Raw genomic sequence first — 20,525 nt, forward strand, 5'->3', positions numbered from 1 at the left:
CCTTGTATTCCTCCTGTTCACCACCTTCCTTGTGTTCTCCGAGTCCGGAATCCTATTGCACACAGTTGCCCTGCAACCCAGACTCCCCCTGGTGGAGGATTAAGGACAACACTAATAAGGGCTGGAACTGAGATTTAATATTAAGAATAAAATGACCTCTTTAACAATCACTATGGTAGTAGGGAAGCTGGAATCCCTACGATTCACGGGGAAATGCAGCACATTTCATCTCTGGCTCTTAAGGATCTGTGAGCAGCTCAGAAAGTAGCTTGGCTCAGGCGCCATTCATACATATCTAAAGCTTCTCACCTGAGTTTCTCCATTTGTGGTCTGGAAAGGCCTGACAGACACAGGCTCATGGCTGGCAGGCCTATTATTCCAGGGACCTCACATGGCTTGCCTCACTCCTTCCCAGGGTCAAGGAGGCCAGTGATGCCAACGGCTAACCAGTGCGGAGAACCCCAAGCCTGATTCTGGCCTCCAAGTGCTCAGCACTTGGCAGAGGGTAAAGAAAACAAGAGTCCAATCTAGCCCTCACCCCACTGGCTGAGAGGCACTGTGACCCTGGGAGACGTCCAGCCAAGCCCAAGCCTCAGGGGAGAAGCATTTCCCCCTCTAGCAGATGGGGCATTTTCCTGGAAAGGCAGCAAGGACAGCAACCAAGGGCCCCACTCAGCACCAAAAAGGGAGCCTGAGAACCCGGGGGCAGAAATGGCGAGGGTGGCCAAGTGAGCACTGGTTTATTGACCAAACCTCATATTCCAAACAACTTGTGGGACAGGCCAGGAAACCCAGGCCTGTGGCAGCTGAACACAGAATTCCTGGTGGAAAGGTTTACTGGAACACACTGTAGCCAGGGCTTACGGGGGAGGCCAGCCTTGGAGGAGTCCTACACGGGTCTTCTGGAGAAAACAATTACACCCACCTGCTGAAAAAGAACCCCACAACCAAATGGTGCAAACGATAAAAGAGACCCACAGTGGCCCATGGTGGAGAGAGAGTTCTGCAGCAATTGTGGGAGGAGAGCTGTTCAGAGGCCAGGCCTAGGCACTCAGGCCTCAGCTGGCCTACCAGTGAAGGCCTGATGGTGGTGTCTTCTCATCTTTATTGCTTTCCAGGGAGAAGGGAGGGATCCGGACATCAAAGTGGGAGCCATCAGGCCTCTCAAAACGGAACGTGCCCCTGCAGGTCAGAGAGAAGGCGGGTTAGAGGGAGTGATGGCAGAGGCCCTACTGAGGATCTTGAGAGCCCTAGGCCCTCGTCTCCAGGACTGAACACAGCAGGATGAGCTCCCCTCAGCCTGGTTCACGTCAAGATAACACTGGTCTAGAAACCCGAGAGCCCTTCCTGACCCTACAAGAAAAGAAACACAGCTGCCCTGATTCTGGCCCTTAGATGCACACTGTGCAAGCTACCCAACCATGCTTTCAGGTTAAGGAGTGAACCACCAGGGGAAAACCAACTACATGGGCAACTCAGTGCCGCACCAAACCACCAAACCTCTCAGGCCTAAGTCCTCAGTCCGTGAAATCACAGAACTAGAAAACAGTCAGAAAAAAAATCCAACAAGTCCCCCACGACAACGAACAGCAGAAAAACCCCATCTCAGGATGGAAGCCGGCCCAGAATTAACGGCAAACTCTGAGTTCCCGTGTTTCTGAGCTGCGGCTGTGTCTGCGGAGTTGGGGCGCCCCGTCTCCCAGCACGTGCTCACCCACTCACCACATGTGCCCGCTGGAAGCTTGCAAGGAGACGTGGCTGCTATACTGGAACGCAGGCTGCTCCTTGGATAACACGGGTTCCTGTAAGGGTTCAGGGAAAATCAGTAAGGCCAGGCCAGCTCCCCACACCCTAGGGTCACATGCTGAGTGACAGTTCATCAGGAGGGTGCCCCTTCTGGCCCCCATGATGACTGCCTGCCAGTATTTCCCGCCCGTCCCCTCCCCGCCAGAGACCAGCCACTGACCTGGGTCTTGCATTCTGACTCTGGGAAAGAGAACCTCAGACTTAACATCTGAGGCCACTGGGCAAAGGTGCTGGGCAGAGAACCTCCTCTGTAAACAGCCCTTCCAGAGTCCATTCACTAAGGGCGCGGGTGCCAGGCACTGTACTGGTGCTCTGACAAACCTTGGCTAACTTAAACCTCCCAGGAATTATGAGGTAACAGGTGTGACTCCCGTTTAACAGGAAGAAACTGAGATTTTTTTGTTAAACTGGCCCAATGTGGAGAATAAACCACAAACAGCTGGCATTCAGAGCCAGACTATCTCACTCCAAAGCCCTGGTCTCACTCAACATCCCACCCTGCATTCCAAGTCCCTGCTCATGGGGAGAAATACACGTTAAATGTGGTTGCTGGCCACTTCTCAGGACTTCATTTCTCAGGAGACACAGTGGGGTAGTACAGGATTTGCAAAATCCGATCTCTTCGTGGACCAGCAGAGGCAGGTGTGTTAGGCAGAAGAGGGGTACCTGGGTGGCTCAGTGGGTTAAGCCTCTGGCTTCAGCTCAGGGCATGATCTCAGGGTCCTGGGATAGCGCCTGCATCGGGCTCTCTACTCAGCACGGAGCCTGCTTCCCCCCCCTTCTCTGCCTGCCTCTCTGCCTACTTATGATCGATCTCTTTCTATCAAATAAATAAATAAAATCTTAAAAAAAAAAAAAAAAAAAGAGGCAGAGGAAAGACAACCAGAAGCAGAGGCTGGGGCAGGTTAGGGGGAGGAGCCCCACAGAACGGCACAAAAGCTCTGATGTTGGATTCCCCTGGATCCAAATCCAGGTCCTGCCATCACCAGCCACAGGACCGGGGGCCAGTTACTCACTTCGCAACCTCTCTCTTCAGCTGTGACTCAGGCTGTAAGAAACCATCTCGTGGGGTTGTTGTAAGGTGTCACCCAAAGCAGCCCAAGGTATCCCACAATGAGCCTCTGTCCCCAGCCACAGAGGAGAGGAGAGCAGGCACTGAGCCCCCAGGCCTGCCAGGAAGGACCAGAAGCGGCATTACTGGCCTGATGACGCTCACCCTTCCCACCACGCCCCGGCCTCGCACTGTCTCCAAGGTGCCAGATAAACTGAATATCCTCCAGTGTCGCTCCCGGAGCTGCACCACGTCACTGTCGAGGTTCTCTAAGCGGATACAGTAGCGCCACTGTGGAGGGCAGAGGACAGAGTTCACAGCTGACAAAGAACAGACCTTGGGCTAGCCTACCTGGAATTCTACGAAAGCAAAAGGCAACAAAAAGGGATATCTGCAGTGGACAGACCCCTCCCGCCAGACCAAACTGCCCCCCTCCCAGCCCATCTACCCAGGTACACACTCACCCAGTAGACATGGGAATTCTGGGCTTCCTGGGGGGAAAAAAAAGAGAATTTGAGTCCCAGAGGGCGGGACCAAGTCTGTTCCAATCAAGAGCTCTCCAACTGAGGAGGTGTATTCCAGGAAGGCTGCAGAGACAGAACAATGCTGCGAGTGTCTGTGGAATGGTGACTGGAATACGGCCAACAAGCCCCAAAGGAGACAGCCTCCCCTGGCCTGGTCCCTGGCCTCCTCCCTCCTCCTTGATCACCAACAGAGCTGGGTGCCAATGGACGTCAGCCACAGGGCCCTTCCCCTTGTCACCAGTCTTCCAGCCAGCTGCTGCCCCCCACCCGTGCAATCACGGCTGGCCCAGGCCATGGCGCTCCTCGGCCCTTCCACAGCCCAACACTGTGACAACACTTGACGGGTTCTGTGCTAACCTCTCCCACTACCATGGGCTCCTGAAAGGCAGGGACGGGGTTTCATGTTTACTGGAGGCTCACAGCCAGGCAAGAAAGAGCTCAACAAACATCTAACGCATACCGAGTGTGAACATCAGCCTCTACTGATTTAAACAAGTACGCGTATGTTCTTTGTGAACAGGAAGCCTTTGAACCAGAAAGAAGAGTCAGCCTGGAGGACTCTGTCCCAGAACTTGCGGGTCTTGCCGCTCTAGATCCTGGGAGTCCGCCCAGTATGTGCGGCACTTGGAAGCAGAACCATTAGGAACATGGTTTAAACGTGGAACCCACTCCAAAGTCACACTGGGGATACCAGAGAAAATCTGGGGGCCCACCCTGAGGGAAGGGACCCAGGCCAGGTACACACCCTCATGCCCATGTAGAAGGGGATGACGGTGACACGGATGTTCTCAGTTGTTTCCCGGTGGACATCAGAGAGCTCCAGCCAGGGGTGATTCTTCTCTTGCCAGGCCCGGAGCGTCTCCCGGGCCACAAAAGGGGGTGCTAGGGCAAGAGAGGACTAATTAGTCCAGGCCAGAGTCCCGGGTGTTCTCCAACTGCCCCTCCTAGAAAACTCTTCCAAGTGAGGGCCCAGGGAAATAAGGCACCCAAACTGGAAGCAAAAGCACAGGCTGGAAGAAGGCACAAGGCCACCAAGAATAAGCCCTGAGGCATTATGGGACATCCTGGGAAGAGAAACGGACTGGGAGTGAGGAGCCCAGGTCTTCAGACCCTACTGTAACCCTGACCTTGCGACTCACTAGCAACCCTGAGTCCCTTCTTCTCATCCCTGAGCCTCAGGTTCCAGATCTATTAGGAAGAGACAATAGCCATCCGCCTGGCAGATCTAATGGGAGGCTAAACAAGGTTGTGGATATACAGCTTTGAAGCTACTCGTGTGATGCAGTCTTTGAAGAAGGGCCTTTCCATTCCAGCTTCCCTTCTTGAGAGAGCTCACCTTTTGTCTGGTCGTACAGAAGAAATCTTTCAAACAGCTCATGCTGGATGGGAACCTGATCTGTGGAGGTATAGGGGAGGATGTCTTCATGGCTGACATAGTCCAGGCCTGGCACAGAGAGGGAAAAGAAACAGTGAAACTCACACAGGAAAAGAGAGGAACAAGACTGAGAAGAAACACAATGCTGGTCTTGTCTCCAAGTGGGACTAGCCTGGCACCATTGCTCTCAGCTTCTATAATCCCTCCTAGCAGGTTAAAGGACATTGGAAAGGTGTCAGAGTCTTCTCATTAAGACACACCAGGCCTCTCACCAACAGGCATACTCAAATAGATGCTCACTACTCACCTGGGATGGCATAGAGGGCCCGGCTATCATCATGGTTAGCCAAGAAAGTCACAGCTTCTGTCTGAGATCTCTGAGACTAAGGAAGGAAGCGAGTCAGACCTTCTTAGTCACAATCCAGTCCTGAGAACGTGGGGCCCAGTGCCGATCTGGGCTCTCTTGGACCCTTCTCCCTCCCTCTGTCTCCACCAGGTTTAGGCCTTTCCCAGGGAGAGAAACCCCAGGCCCAGCCACCTTGCTTACTTACTATATGTGGACAGTCTCGGGCATCAATCAGCACCTGATAGTAAGTGTGAGTTTTGCCTTTCACCTCCTTAGAGCCATGGCCTGCAGGATTCTCTGCTCTAGAGGGTAGGGGAAGAAGCCCAAGATCACCCCAAGAGAAACAGAAGTGGTGCATGCCCTAGCTCACTACCACCTCCTTACCTAAACGGACTAGTTAGTGCCTGATCTGAAGGGGCTTTGGCGTCAGCTGGGTACCTGCTCAGCAACATCCGGGCCCAGCCCCTCCCCAGTCAGAATGTGGAGGACCCATGGCACCACGGGAATGAGGAGGACCCATGGCACAGAGTCTCTATTTGTCTTAGTCTCTGGCTGCTTCTTGGAAGGAGGGGACCACTCCGAGAAAATCAAATTGCTGGTTCTATCCCTGGAGCCCTGAGTATCCCATTCTTCTCACATCCCTGGGGTGGTCTGTGATTACTTAATGGAACTAGGCCTTTTCTTTTTTAATGTACTCTAATGATAAAGAGAAGGAAAGACAGATTCTAACTGAACATCAGAAAATCAAGGAAATTAGTCCCTCAATGCCTTCTGGGCTACTTATAACGCAAATAGAGAACAGCTTGGGAAGGCATCCTGGGGAGGCCTAAAGGAACCCTCTGGCTTCAGACTGTCCCTGGCACTCAGCACTTTTGTCTCCATGGTGTCCAGGAAGTACTCTGGGACTGTTCCAATGGCCCAGGAGGATGTTCCCCTGGGGGGTCCCCAGGGACCACAATTATGTACATCAGCCATGAGTCAGGCCTCCTCCTGAGGGGACCGTAACGCACAATGACAGGGGTACTTACTTTTCTGGAGCTGTAGAAGCCACATCCCGGTCATACAGTCTGGCCTGCCAGGGAAACAGGACAACACCTCGGTAGCCAAAAACACTATGAAGGAAGAGCTAGGAGGAAAGAGAGCCTCAGTGAGCGTGTGGTCCACAAGTCTTTTTTTTTTTTTTTAAGATTTTATTTATTTATTTGACAGAGATCACAAGTAGGCAGAGAGGCAGACAGAGAGAGTGGGGGAAGCAGGCTCCCTGCCTAGCAGAGAGCCCAATGCAGGGCTCAATCCCAGGACCCTGGGATCATGACCTGAGCCGAAAGCAGAGGCTTTAACCCACTGAGCCACCCAGGCACCCCCCACAAGTCTTTCCAGGTGGGACTCAGACCACTAAGCAGCACAGGTAGCTGGCAACCCCAGCACGAGGTCCTGCCAATGTTTCCCTTGAACTCGGTGATCCACCCCCACCAGCTTCAGAATACTCTTGTCCCCCCTTCACGGCTGATTTCTGCTGATCCCTTAGATGGTAGTCTAAAGCTCTAGGAAGACTTCCCTGACCTCCCCTCAACTCAGCACAGTGTATAACCACTGACCCCATCATAATTCCTTTCTAGACTGCCAACTCTACGAAGGCATTGCTTTTTTTCTTTATTATTTATTTATTTTTTTTTTTTTTTAATTTGACAGACAGAGATCACAAGTAGGCAGAGAAGCAGGCGGAGAGCGGGGGGAAGCTGAGCAGAGCGCCCGATGCGGGACTCAATCCCAGGACCATAAGACCATGACCGGAGCCAAAGGCAGAGGCTTTAACCCACTGAGCCACCCAGGTGCCCCAGGCATTGCTTTTTCATTCAGGTCCAACGCACAACACCAGGTCTATTGCAGGAAGGCAAGAAAAGGGGAGTGGGAAGTTGAATTAAACAAAAAGTCCTTACTTACAAGGGACCTAAAACTATCTCAGTGCATCTGGCACAAAGTTGATACAAAAACTCTGCACCCACAATTTATATTACACTGCAATCAGTTCAACCATGACAAAGTATCAAAGGTTTGCTTTTCTTTCTTTTTTTTTCTTTCTTTCTCTCTCTCTCTCTTTTTCCCCTTTAGCAAGAGAGGAAGGGGAAAGGGAGAGAGAGAATCTTAAGCAGGCTCCTCACCCAACAGGGAGCCAGATGCAGGGCTCTATCCCAGAATCCTGGGATCATGACCTGAGCCAAAACCAAGAGTCAGCCGCTAAAACTTCTGAGCCTCCCAGATACCCCCAAAGGTTTCCTTTTCTGAAAGCTCCCTCCACTGGCTTCCTACCTTCCACGAACTTACAGGACTCTTCAGCAACCTGGCCCTCTCCTCACTTTGGTCCAAATTATCTCTGTCCACGCTAACTTGGAAAGGGAACCCACTGACACATGAAAAGGATTCACAACCAGGAAAACAGAAACCCCATCTTAAAAAATTTGTGATTCTGCTCTGGCACTAAACACCAAGGCAGAAAACTGTAACATTCGGATCTAGGACCAAAACTGACCCTTTCAGAAGCAGGGCGCACCTTGAAAACAAATATAAGATGACCCAGCCCAGCACTCACCTGCCCAGTCTCGTATTTTCCGTTCTGTTTTGGCACCTCGAATACACCAACCGTCTCCAAAACTTTGCCCTCTGGTCGGTTTCTGGTTAGGAAGGAAAAGAACAAGCAACTGAAAAGAAAAGCTGAGAAGGTAATGGTACCTACACCATCAGAATAAGCTACTAGGACACTGAAGGGCCAGGCAGTGAGAGCAGAGAAGGGTCAAAGCAGTGATGGGGGGCGGTGAAGCAGATAAGGGTCCTCCCAAACCACCACTCCAGATTCTGCCTTTCGTCCTTGGAGGTCCAGCTACAGGCCCTGCCTCAGTTTCTGTGTTAGGTCTGACTGCTCCCAGATCACTTCCTCCTCTCTTCAGTCTCAGCATTCCTCATATCATGCCCTTGCACCCTGCTTATTTATACCCCCTGCCTCTTTTTCTTCCCTGACCCATCCTCCTGACCTCCCACAGCATTTTTTTTTAAGATTTTATTTATTTATTTGACAGAGATCACAAGTAGGCAGAGAGGCAGGCAGAGAGAGGGGGAAGCAGGCTCCCTGCTGAGCAGAGAGCCCAATGCGGGGCTCGATCCCAGGACCCTGAGATCATGACCTGAGTTGAAGGCAGAGGCTTTAACCCACTGAGCCACCCAGGCGCCCCCCCTCCCACAGCATTTTAACCGCCTTTCCCACCTTGCATTTCTGTTATTTGTGCCCAGGTCTTATCTCCACTAGAGACCGTGGGTTCCCTGGAAGCAATGACTGATTAGCTGTGTTCCCCCTCAGAGCCGAGTGTGCGAAACATTTGTTTTATAATTCCAGCTCTGTCTACCCTCCCCCCAAAACTGCAGCCTTTACCCTACCCTTGAACAGCTTAGCCATCATCTCCAGATGTCCTACCACACTCCCTGCATTGCACCTAGTAGTCTCTCAATCTAGTTTTTGTTCAGATTCACATCACATTTCACAGGGGTCTTACACTGCAAATATTGATCACCTCTCCCCAATACCAGTGTCTGATTTCAGCCACCAAAAAGTCAGTTCTCTCTGCTCTCTCTGGACAGGGCTGCTTTTTCTAGGAGTCCTTCAAAGACCTGCTATTCTTAACATTTGGGGGATGTGAGCCTTATGCTTCCTCTCACTTGATCCTCCAGCCCCAAACTGACCTGCCTGTCCCATCGCTAGAGACAATGCTCACGCCACTCCCCATAGCCTCAAGCCCCCTCGCCAAGTCACAGAGAAAGAACCAATCTCCCCAAGGTCACGCCGAAACCCGGAACCCACGCAGGGCTCATTCTCAAGAGTCCGGTTTCCCACTTCGAGCATCTTTCTGAGGGAGGTTTTGTCCCAATCCGGGGCTGAGGGTTCAAGTCAGGAGCCCTGGGGTTTAATTAAAAGGCTGCCCACTAACAACAGCGCTCGAGATCTCCACTTGGGGAGGTAAAATTCGCTCCGGGAGGGTTACTAGCTCCCCCTCAGAGCCAGTACTGCGTAACCCAGGGCTCTGGGCCGCGCTCCCTTCTCTGCTCCTGGCACACATCCCAGGCAGGGCAGGTCGGCTCCCGGCCGGGACCCTCTCCAGGGTCGAACTTCAATCACCCTCCGCCGGTCTGGCCTCCTGGCCTCCTCCCTGGCCGGAACACGCTCCCTGGGCTCCACGCACGGGCCCCGCGCTCGGTCCCTCACCGGGACGAGAGGTGCCTCCGCGTCGTCGTGGTCGCCGCTGGTGGGAAGGTCCCAGCTCCACCTGCCGAACAGAGCGGCCTCGGCCCTCGGGCCCCGGTTAGCGAGCGGGACCACCAGCGGCTGCCCACCGCCAGGGCCCGCCGGGCCACACAGCCCGCCATGTCCCGCCCGAGCGCCTGCTCGGCTGCTGACACTGGGCCCAACCCGCGGCCGGAGGCGTTCTGCCCCCGCCCCACACTGCCCCGCGCCGCGTCCCCGCCCCCTTGGCCCTCTGCCCCGCCTCAGCCCGCCCCGCAACCTCCATGCTCCTTCCGGTGAGCGATGAGCGGAAGTCCCTACTCCCGATCACCTGACCCTAGGTCAGCCAGACATGGCGTCTTGCTTGCTGCCCGGTGAGCGGCTGGTTCGCGCTTTGGGCCCCGGTGGGGAGCTGGAGCCAGAGCAGCTGCCCCGGAAGCTGCGGGCAGAACTTGAAGCTGCGCTAGGGAAGAAACACAAGGACGGTGATTTTCCCAGTGGCCCCGCGCGCCTGGTTTCCTTCCGACTGATCCGAGATCTGCATCAGTATCTGAGAGAGAGTGGTGAGCTGCAGTCTCCAGCCCGGGCTCGCCCCCCTTTTTTCCAGAGTCTTTTCCTTCCTGACTCTTTTTCCCCCTCTGCCACTTATGAGAGGGGGAAAAAATCCATCACTCTTCACTCGCGAAACAGTCATCTAGCTAACCCAAGAGTCACCTCATAAACCGTAGGACAATCCGCTCCCTTAACAGCTTCCATGAGGATTTCTTGTGGGTGGCAAAATTTACGTGTGCAGTTTCTGCTCTCTTGAGAGTCTCTTCTTCACTACCAGCCCCCCTTAGGGCATCCTGACCTTTGAGGAAGTCCAGTTCTAACCCACACAACGCACTTGTGTGAACCCACACAAGTTCAATTTTTTCCTTTTAAGCTACACTAGAATACAACTTAGGATAGTGAGCTTGCCCTGTTTGGGTATTTGGATTTCTTTTCATCTGATAGCGTCTTTCTCCACGTCCCCAGCCCCCCACATAGAATGATGGAAAGCTGTGTTGAAAGACCAGAACTGAGAGTAGCAGCTGAGTTCTAGTCCTAGCTCTGCAGCAAACTCCCCTTGGAGAAGTCGTTTCTCTTCCTTGGGTCTCAGTTCCCCTCACTGTGAGGGGGAAGGACTAGGACAAAGTGGTCTGTAAGGTTTTGGGTTTTTTTTCTTTTTTTTTTTTTATATTTTATTTATTTGACAGAGAGAAATCACAACTAGGCAGAGAGGCAGGCAGAGAGAGAGGAGGAAGCAGGCTCCCTGCGGAGCAGAGAGCCCGATGTGGGGCTTGATCCCAGGACCCCGGGATCATGACCTGAGCCGAAAGCAGAGGCTTTAACCCACTGAGCCACCCAGGTGCCCCTTTTTTCTTTTTTTAAGATTTTATTTATATTTCAGTTAACATACAGAATAACATTAGTTTCAGGTGTAAAATCTAGTGATTTAACACTTTCCTACAACACCTGTTTTTCTTTTTTTTTTTCTTTCTTTTTTTTTTTAAATTTATTTACAGCATAACAGTGTTCATTGTTTTGGCATCACACCCAGTGCTCCATGCAGTACGTGCCCTCCCTATTACCCACCACCTTGTTCCTCAACCTCCCACACACCCCCCCCCCCCGCCCCTTCAAAACCCTCTGGTTGTTTTTCAGACTCCATAGTCTCTCATGGTTCATCTCCCCTTCCAGTTTCCCTCAACTCCCTCTCCTCTCCATCTCCCCATGTCCTCCATGTTATTTGTTATGCTCCACAAATAAGTGAGACCATATGATACTTGACTCTCTCTGCTTGACTTATTTCGCTCAGCATAATTTCTTCCAGTCCCGTCCATGTTGCTACAAAAGTTGGGTATTCATCCTTTCCGATGGAGGCATAATACTCCATTGTGTATGTGGACCACATCTTCCTTATCCATTCATCCGTTGAAGGGCATCTTGGTTCTTTCCACAGTTTGGCGACCGTAGCCATTGCTGCAATAAACATTGGGGTACAGATGGCCCTTCTTTTCACTACATCTGTATCTTTGGGGTAAATACCCAGCAGTGCAATTGCAGGGTCATAGGGAAGCTCTATTCTTAATTTCTTCAGGAATCTCCACACTGTTCTCCAGAGTGGCTGCACTAACTTGCATTCCTACCAACAGTGTAAGAGGGTTCCCCTTTCTCCACATCCTCTCCAACACGCGTTGTTTCCTGTCTTGCTAATTTTGGCCATTCTAACTGGTGTCAGGTGGTATCTCAATGTGGTTTTAATTTGAATCTCCCTGATGGCTAGGGATGATGAACATTTTTTCATGTGTCTGATAGCCATTTGTATGTCTTCGTTGGAGAAGTGTCTGTTCATATCTTCTGCCCATTTTTCGATATGATTATCTGTTTTGTGTGTGTTGAGTTTGAGAAGTTCTTTATAGATCCTGGATATCAACCTTTTGTCTGTACTGTCATTTGCAAATATCTTCTCCCACTCCATGGGTTGCCTTTTTGTTTTGTTGACTGTTTCCTTTGCTGTGCAGAAGATTTGATCTTGATGAAGTCCCAAAAGTTCATTTTTGCTTTTGTTTCCTTGGCCTTTGGAGACATATCTTGAAAGAAGTTGCTGTGGCTGATATCGAAGAGGTTACTGCCTATGTTCTCCTCTAGGATTCTGATAGATTCCTGTCTCACGTTGAGGTCTTTTATCCATTTCGAGTTTATCTTTGTGTGTTTGTAAGGTCTTTTGTCAGAATTAACAGTCTACCCAGAAGTACAGAGGGTAGACTGCTCAACTACTAGAACTAACTATTAGAACTAAAAAATACCTTTTTGGGGCGCCTAGGTGGCTTAGTATGTTGAGCCTCTGCCTTCGGCTCAGGTCATGATCTCAGGGTCCTGGGATGGAGCCCCGCATCAGGCTCTTTGCTCAGCAGGGAGCCTGTTTCCCCCTCTCTCTATGCCTGCCTCTCTGCCTACTTGTAATTCTCTCTCTGTCAAATACATAAAATCTTTAAAAAATAAAATAAAAAGTACCTTAGATATCATCTAGTACACTGTTCTTTGAGTATTTAGCATCACCGTGACTTAAACCTATTTAGGGCAGTTCTGTTGTGGCCACAGCGTGACTTAATCTAAATGCAAATGTAAGTGGCTTATTGTTAGGTGTGCCTTTGGCGAAATAATTGAGAGCTGACACTTAGCTGTGTGTACTAGTAGATAATTTATGTGGAATTGTCCTTGATTCTTCTCAATTGAAAATGACCTTGGAGATGAATTGAAATAGGGATGGCCATGTTTTATTTTGGTAGAAAAAAATAGAAGGGCCAGACCCTTTTCTGATCTTAATCCTTCAACCTCAATTCTATGCATCATTATGTTTGTAAAAATCTTTTCTTCCGGGGCACCTGGGTGGCTCAGAGGGTTAAGCCTCTACCTTCGGCTCAGGTCATGATCTCAGCGTCCTAGGATCGAGCCCCGCATCGGGCTCTCTCTGCTCAGCGGGGAGCCTGCTTCCCTCTCTCTCTCTGCCTGTCTCTCTGCCTACTTGTGATCTCTGTCAAATAAATAAAAAAAAATCTTTTCTTCCCAGGTTCCACACTATACCTTCATGAGCTCCTAGAAGGCAGTGAAATCTATCTCCCAGAGGTGGTGAAGCCTCCCCGGGTATGTAACGGATATATTTGTGAAAGTGGTGTTGGTTGAATTGGACTTACGATACATTCAGATTTATGAATCAACCTCTAGGCTCAAAAATTTGTCTTTTAAATCCTTGAGAGCTGGGATGGGGGAACCAGATATTGTCCTCCCTGCTTGACAGCTTGGAAAACAGATCTGCAAAAAAAAAACAGTTTCCAAAGCAGTGGAGGCATAACTAGTACATGGGTCTCTTAGCACCCTTAGGAGTGCTTTGCCCCCTGAAACCAATGATTGTTACATGGCTTTCTAGTAAGCTGGGGATATCCTTCTCATTTGATTTTTCTGCCTCAGAACCCAGAGCTAGTTGCCCGTTTGGAGAAGATTAAGATACAGCTGGCCAATGAGGAATACAAGCGGATCACATACAATGTCACTTGTAAGGTAAGGGCCCACTCCTCAATACGAGGACTGAGTAGCTTTGGAAAGCAGACCTCTGTGCTGGGAAGAGGTACAGAGGGGAAAAAAACATCATGGAAGCTTGGTTTTTATACTAGTCAGGGTCCACAGAAGCTCTGTGCTGCATACAAACCTAATACAATTCCCAGCTCATTTACTGAGATTCTGGGCTCAGATGGTGACAGATTCTTAAAAGTTGGAGAGGTGAAGACAAGCCTTGGAGCCTTTCTTCTGATAGGGCTCCCTATTGTTCTGTGGCATGCTCCCACCCTGGAGCAAGAGAAGAGTGGATGGGTACTGGGAACCTATGTACTTTTTCTTAAATCCTTGATCTGTGGCTCAGAAAAAAATCCGTCTGATTCTGACAAGAGAATCCATGGAGAAGGCTGACTTAATATGTTGGGAAATAAAGAGAGCAGAACCCAGACTGACAAATAGTTACTCCCTGGGCTGCCTCTGAGCTGCTTCCATTTGGAATCATTTGTGTTTTCTTTTTCCCAGGATTCAAGACATGGTGGGACTCTTAGTGAACTGGGAAAGCAAGGTGAGGTGCTGGGATATCACACTGCTGAAGCCTGGGACGGGTTGGTCATGGCACTTCTTCCCACCCCAGGGCTCTGGGTTTAAGTCTGAGCTATTCAAGCTTGCCATGTGAAGGAAACCCATTTGATGGGGGGAGGCACCCCAGAGATAAGTGGGCCTTGTGGAGGATGCTAACATAAACGTTTCTTCCCTGGGTTCTTCCCCAAAGTGAGGTCAGTGAAAGCTCTGGTCATCACCATCTTCAACTTTATTGTCACGGTGGCAGCTGCCTTCGTCTGTACTTACCTTGGAAGCCAGTACATCTTCACAGAAATGGCCTCAGTAAGTAAGCACTGGGCAGGGCAGGGTATCCCAGGTGGGAGTGTTGGTGGGAGAGAGAGGATGTATGTGAAGGTGCCTTGAACAAGTTAGGTATTAGACAAGCATTTATTTAGTAAACAAAAGGAGCATTTGAGCTGTCCAGCATTCATGGGAGTACATAATAACCTCAAGAGAATCAAGATTCTCTTTTCTTCCCTTCCCCCTAACCTGTGGTCTGGGTTTTGCCCCCTCCCCACTCCCACCCCCCGCCATCTTTACTAGAGGTCCTGGAGGCTGCAGAGCTGGATGCTGGCCTGCATCCCCTAAGCCTGGTTCTTTCTTTCCCCAGCGGGTACTGGCTGCTTTGATCGTGGCCTCTGTGGTGGGCCTGGCCGAGCTTTATGTCATGGTGCGGGCAATGGAAGGCGAGTTGGGAGAGCTTTAACCTGAGGGTTCATCATCAAAGTCTGGAGCCGGTTTTGGGAGACTCCAAGCTCCCAGCTGCCAATCACTGACTCAGTCCACTTGTCAGGCCCTTTGTCTACAGCTCTGGTTAGTCAGAGGGCCAAGCCAAGGCCACCTGCTGTTCGTGCCAGAGCCCCATCCTCTGTCAATTTCCAGAGGGGCAGTAAAGGAGAGTCAGACAACAACTGAAAAGAACTGGTCTTTCAGTTCCTTCTCCTGAACCCAGCGCCCGTCTACGTTCTGTAGTCCATCTGGGCCCTCCCAAGGCTGGGTTTTTCCCCATCAGGAGTAAATAGAATCCAGGTCTTCCCAGAAGTGGACCACATTGCCTTGAACTTCCCCAAGTGTACCAATTGATGGTCCCCCTTGCTCCACACACCCTTGAGGCAGACCTGTAATTTAGATGATCAGTAACCTCCAAAACAGAAAGGATTGCCTTTCTAGAAACCAGTTTGTGTCAGAAGAGGAGCTGATCACAGGACATCAGATGAGAGAAAGACAGGTTGGTACAGGATGCTGAAATTGGGAGCTAGGCAGCTACCTTTCCAGAATCTTAGTTTCAGTCTTTATCCTCTGCTCACCTTTTTCAGATTTTCTGTATGTTTCTACCTGTCTCTACCACTCACCAGCCCTCCTTAAACTGCCCACCTTTCCATCACCCTTTGCTCTGCCTCCGAAAATGAAAACAATTCAGATGGCAAAAACAGTGTGTCTGCTTTTAATTGAAAATCTCTTGTGCTGGTGTGTGTTGGTGGCAAGAGTATGCCTACTGTAGATTGTCTCAGCTAATACAGGGAGACGTTCTTTGTAGATAGGGACTGTTTCCAGATTTAACTGTGTATGTGGACATGAATAACCATACACATGAATACATAAACATAACATGTTATGAATATGTATACCTATTATTGTATGTAAGCCTAACGGAGGTTATTTTATGTAGGTTCTTAAAATGTCAGAGCTTGGGGGAGTGTGGAAAGTAGATTGTAAGTGTGCACAGTTTAGTAATTGCTTTACATGATTACTCTTGGTCTTCATAACAATCCTGGAGGTTGGAAGAGGAAACGGCTTTAGGCCCCTTTTCCCCGAAGACAGAACTGAGGCTGAGAGAGATCAGATGACCAGCTGTGGTCCTTCCTCTGTGAAATGGAGCCAAAGACTGCTAAGTGGTGTTGAAGTCCCCATGTAATGTTAAACTTCCATTAAATTAGTGGTATACTGATAGAATCTGTGTAAAGGTCCTTAGAAACTGTCAGTAGTAGCTTTTTATCCAATAAATATTTATTGTATCCATTGTATTCTTACTTCAGATCTTGTGACAACACAGAAGCCCAAAGGTGTCTTAGCTCTGATCATCGTTCAGGGTCTGTTCATGTTCTTGGTATATGTGCTGTCGAAGCAAGCACAGTTCCGGGTCTGTCCCCCATGGTGTGTTCCTTTACTCTTGTTCACACTGTGAGCTCCTGTGGCCTTTTTCCCCCCCTCAGGATACACTTCTGTTCTTAGAAATTATACACTCACGGAGCACCTGGGTGGCTCAGTTAAGCATCCAACTTGTGATTTTGGTTCAGCCCACAATCTCATGGGTTGTGAGATTGAGCCTCACATCAGGCTCTGAGCTCAGTGGGAAGTCTGCTTGAGTATCTGTCCCTCCGTTTCTGTCTCTCTTATAAATAAATAAATCGGGGGCGGGGGGGTGTTTGTTTTTTTTGTTTGTTTGTTTGTTTGTTTTGTTTGTTTTTATTTGACAGAGAGAGAGATCACAAGTAGGCAGAGAGGCAGGCAGAGAGAGGAGGAAGCAGGCTCCCTGCGGAGCAGAGAGCCTGATGCGGGGCTCGATCCCAGGACCCTGAGATCATGACCTGAGCCGAAGGCAGTGGCTTAATCCACTGAGCCACCCAGGCGCCCCTGTTTGTTTGTTTTTTTTAAAGAAGGAAAGAAATTACACACACATTGGTTCGGTAGACATTTGCTTTCCAGGTTTGCTAGTTTCTACTTGATACATAGCCCGTCCCAGCTTCCCCAGATGGTACATGAGAGAGAGGGAAGGTTTCCTTCCTCTTGTTCCACCACAGATGACTTTGTTGAGAAATCTTAGAATTTCTCTTGTTGGTTGAAAGAAATGTCAGCTGTGAGAAAAAGTGCAGGTGGCATCTTACAACGTTTCTAGCAACCCAGACCACTTAAGACTGAGTTTAAAAGCTACACCGAATGTTTGTGGAGATTCATGGCTATCCTACTTGTGCTGAATTCTGCTGGCCAGGTAGCCTGTGGGCCCACATGGCCTTCAGTGTTCAACCTCCCACCCCCTACCCCAGGTACCTGGATTGGAAGGTTGGAAGGCTTGTAAATGTTAGATGAAGGGCAGGCCCCCTCAAACAGCTTCTGACCCAGAGCATCTTCTCACACTGAGATTGGGTCATTCCACACACACACACCCCTTTCACCAGAGTGTGGTCCTTACCTGAACCCAAGCCCCTCCTCCCAAGTTTAACAGGCTCTGTAGCCTCGAACATTTATGGAGTGCTCCTTTATGAGCCATGGTACTGTGCTAGCTGCTGGAAATCAAGAGGTAAAAGACCTAGTTCCTGCCTAGGAAATCTTCACCGTGCAAAGTTTTCCATGTGCAGGGACAGAACTGGAGATAGCAGTCGGGTGGCCTGTCCTCTGGGTCTCGTCACAGAGAAGAGAACTCTCTGCTCTCAGCCACTTCCTCTTACCGCCCCCAGTGCGGTCTAGATGTAGGGCTTCCCAGGGCAAAAGGGAGTGCTTGGCAGGAGACCAGGGGAATAAGAAGTTTGGGGTCTTCCCAGTTTCTCCTCACCTGCCGTATGGAGAGGGAAGGTTGAATTGAGAGCTTTTACAATGCATCAACCAGACGAAGCCCTTCACTTAACATTATTGCTTCTCATTCCCCAAAATTGAGAGAAGACAAGTATTATCATCCCCCATTTTGCAGGCTCAGAGACTTTCAGAGAATTGCAAGGTTACATAGCAGAGCCAGGATTTGAATCCAGCCCAGACTGATGGCAAACTCATGCTTTTCTGGAGCAGAGCAGCTCCAGAAGTAGAGGCAGCTGGAGCATCCTGGAAGCAGTGGGAGCGGGAGCAGAAGGTGCCAGCCGAGGCTCCCATCTCCCTAGGGTCTGTCAGCCAGAGCCCTAAGCCCTTCAGTTAACCATCCCTCTACCTAATCCCGCTGGAAGCCTCGGGAATGTCCCCCACCCAGGACCTGTGTGGAACCTGGCCCTATTTAGGGATTAGGTGATGGAGATAGATTTCAAAAGCAAACAGTGCTTGTCCCCATTTGTTTGCAGCACACAACAATCCAGATTAAGGTATAGAGTTTGGGTTTTATTTGGAGATTAGTTGGCATTACAGATGATGGTGATATGAAAACCCAGTGTTGCCAGCACGCACTCCCCCACCCCCTGCTAAATCTGTCAGGTTGTCTCCACAGCCTCAGGTCACAGGGCAGCCAATCTGATCTTTGTGAAAATTAAATGAACATAAGCCCCAGGCTCCTCTTTCTACTTTATGACTTTAATATCACTTCCATTTCAGATCCGTGGTTCTGATTAATATGTCCAGGTGGTGGTAGGTCAGAAGAGGGGGCCCTGGTTCCCAGCAGCCTGAAATTAGTCTCAGTGCTCTCCTCGCCTAACTCATTTAGCAGTTACCTAGCTAATGGCCTGAAAGTGAGGGCTGGCTGCCCATTCTTTGGAGGGAGGAGGTGTTGTCACATGGGGTGAGAAGAATTGAGGGCCCGGCCTGGCTCCTGAAAGGTGGAAAATCTGGCCCTTACCTCATCTCTCTGAAGGTATCTCCCGCCATGGCAATGGGCACAGGCTCCAGGAGGGGCAGGGTGCTGGGGAGCAGGAGCCAGGCCCTGGTGACTCTGGGCTGGACAGGATGACAGTCAGGGGGAGGGATGCCTGCACTAACCTTCTTTCCGATAAGAAAACTCCCTCGTGTAAAAGGAGGGGTGAGGGATCCACTTCTGGTATGTTCAGTCCTAAGGGGCAGGGTGGGCTGCGGAGCCAGAGGAGCCATCTCAAAAGTTCTAGACTTCAATTAGGAGTGGTCCAGGTTGGTGGCGATGGCAGAGGCATAGATGAGGTCAGATAAGCTGCCCAGTGAGGTCTGGGGAGTGGCTCGCTCTGAAGAAAGGTGGACCCCTGAAGCCCCAGCTGGTCCCCATGGGGCTACAGCTTTAGCCCCTGGCCACCCCTGTCCTGGACCCAAACTGGGAGCTGGGCAGGAAGCATGCCGACCCATTGAGGCACACTGAGGTGTGCTGTTGGAAGGTGGAAGCTGGACTAGTGTTCGGGGCTCCCGGACCTCCTGGAGGGTGTCCGGAAGAGGGCGGGCTCTCTGGGTGTGCTCGGGCCTGGGGCTTAGGCCTCCTGCCTTCCTGTTCTTGATTCTCTTGGCCCGGCGATTCTGGAACCACACCTGATAAGGGAAAAAAGAATCTCTTCTGGCACCAGCTCCCCCTCCCCCAGCTACAGGAAAAGCTAAACCTGGAGACAGGATACCCAGAGAAAAGGGACTGTGCGAGAGTACCCCCACCCTCCGAGGGGGTCACTGCTCACCTGTATCTTGGCCTCAGGAAGGCAGGTGACCCGAGCCAGGTGCTCGCGCGTGCTGATGTCAGGGTAGGGCCGTGCTGCGAACACCCGCTCCAGCTCCAGCAGCTGCCCCCTGCTGAAGGTGGTCCGCCTTCTGCGGTGGGAACCCAACCCACTGGTGTGGCCTGTGGGCCAGAGTAGGAGTCAAGCCAGGACCCTTTGCAAGAGCCTCCATCCCAGCCTCAAGACCCTCAGCAGACCCTGAAGTCCCTTCCCTGCTTCCTCATTTTGACCTTCCCCCAGCCTACCCTTTCCCCAGCAGATCACCTGTTGCAGGTGCATCCGCAGGGCTGGCCATGGAGCTGGCAGAGAATGAGGAGCCAGAGGGCCATGCCAAGGCTGTGCCCACACCACACCCCTCTTCCTGGGGTTTTATCCTGCTCACAGGACCGGCCCCGCCTCCAGGAGGGGAGAGGTTTCCTGTCCAGCTTGAGAGGAGCGGAGCCGTCCCAGAGGAAAGAGGGGAGGGCAGGGGCAGTGTTGGGGCTTGTGTGGGTCTGGGGATGGGAGGCAAAACTTTGGTGGCCCCTGCTCGTTCATGGCTCATGAAGGAAGCCGGTCCAAGACCCCCTCTTCACACCGCAGACTCCAGCAGTCTGTGTCTGAAATCCTGTGCTTTGTGGAAATCTTCCCAGGACACCTTCCAGGAGGCAAAAAACATCCCGTCACTAGGGTTCCCGGGGCTTCACCAGGTGAAGCCTGGAGACCTCAGTGTGCTGTGCTGGCTGCCTTCAGGGGAGAGTGGGTGGACTCCTGTGCCACAGTGGAAACCTGGGCAGGATGAAGAGGATGACGGGGACTGCAGGGGAACTGCAGCCACCCCGCCCCCAGCAGGGCCAGGGAGCAGATGTCACTACCAGCCTGCCCTCACGTCCGCCTCAGAGATTCATCTGCGTTCAGCCATTTCTCCATGGCCCCTTGAAAGCCCAAATGGGCTTCTTGGAGTCCAGAAACCTAGAAGCAGAGTAGGTTCCCCGGAAACAACAGAGGAGTTCTAAGGTGATACTTGTTTTTACAGAATATTCATCCTTTTAAGCCTTCTGAGCCACTTTTCTTGTAAACATTTTATTTATTTTGACAGAGATCACAAGTAAGCAGAGAGGCAGGCAGAGAGAG

At 51.0% G+C, this 20,525-nt stretch overlaps 3 protein-coding genes across 4 annotated transcripts; 1 reads left to right on the top strand and 2 right to left on the bottom strand.

Moving 5' to 3' along the window:
- Positions 1-115: 115 nt before the first annotated feature.
- On the bottom strand, positions 116-9,590 carry POLDIP2 (DNA polymerase delta interacting protein 2). The gene is made up of 11 exons (XM_045985080.1): positions 9,355-9,590; positions 7,693-7,774; positions 6,131-6,228; positions 5,308-5,404; positions 5,064-5,139; positions 4,718-4,825; positions 4,127-4,263; positions 3,322-3,348; positions 3,023-3,148; positions 1,723-1,802; positions 116-1,182 (listed from the first exon to the last, which is right to left on the bottom strand). The coding sequence occupies exons 1-11, from the start codon at positions 9,513-9,515 to the stop codon at positions 1,068-1,070; spliced, it is 1,107 nt and encodes a 368-aa protein (XP_045841036.1). The 5' UTR covers positions 9,516-9,590; the 3' UTR covers positions 116-1,067.
- A 118-nt stretch (positions 9,591-9,708) lies between these two features.
- TMEM199 (transmembrane protein 199) lies at positions 9,709-16,067 on the top strand. Of its 2 annotated transcripts, none has more exons than XM_045983822.1 (6): positions 9,709-9,935; positions 12,968-13,041; positions 13,366-13,455; positions 13,972-14,014; positions 14,222-14,334; positions 14,663-16,067. In XM_045983822.1, exons 1-6 carry the CDS (start codon positions 9,725-9,727, stop codon positions 14,756-14,758), a joined length of 627 nt encoding a protein of 208 aa, XP_045839778.1. In that variant the 5' UTR covers positions 9,709-9,724; the 3' UTR covers positions 14,759-16,067. The 2 variants fall into 2 exon arrangements, with proteins under 2 accessions (XP_045839778.1, XP_045839779.1); XM_045983823.1 differs by having other exon boundaries at positions 15,828-16,067.
- Positions 16,068-16,614: 547 nt separating this feature from the next.
- Positions 16,615-20,465, bottom strand: SEBOX (SEBOX homeobox). Its single transcript, XM_045985625.1, has 3 exons — positions 19,677-20,465; positions 19,374-19,534; positions 16,615-19,233 (listed from the first exon to the last, which is right to left on the bottom strand). Exons 1-3 carry the CDS (start codon positions 19,954-19,956, stop codon positions 18,853-18,855), a joined length of 822 nt encoding a protein of 273 aa, XP_045841581.1. The 5' UTR covers positions 19,957-20,465; the 3' UTR covers positions 16,615-18,852.
- Between the last annotated feature and the right edge of the window lie 60 nt (positions 20,466-20,525).

This window comes from Meles meles, chromosome 18, assembly GCF_922984935.1.
Source record: "Meles meles chromosome 18, mMelMel3.1 paternal haplotype, whole genome shotgun sequence".
Taxonomy (NCBI): Eukaryota; Metazoa; Chordata; class Mammalia; order Carnivora; family Mustelidae; genus Meles; species Meles meles.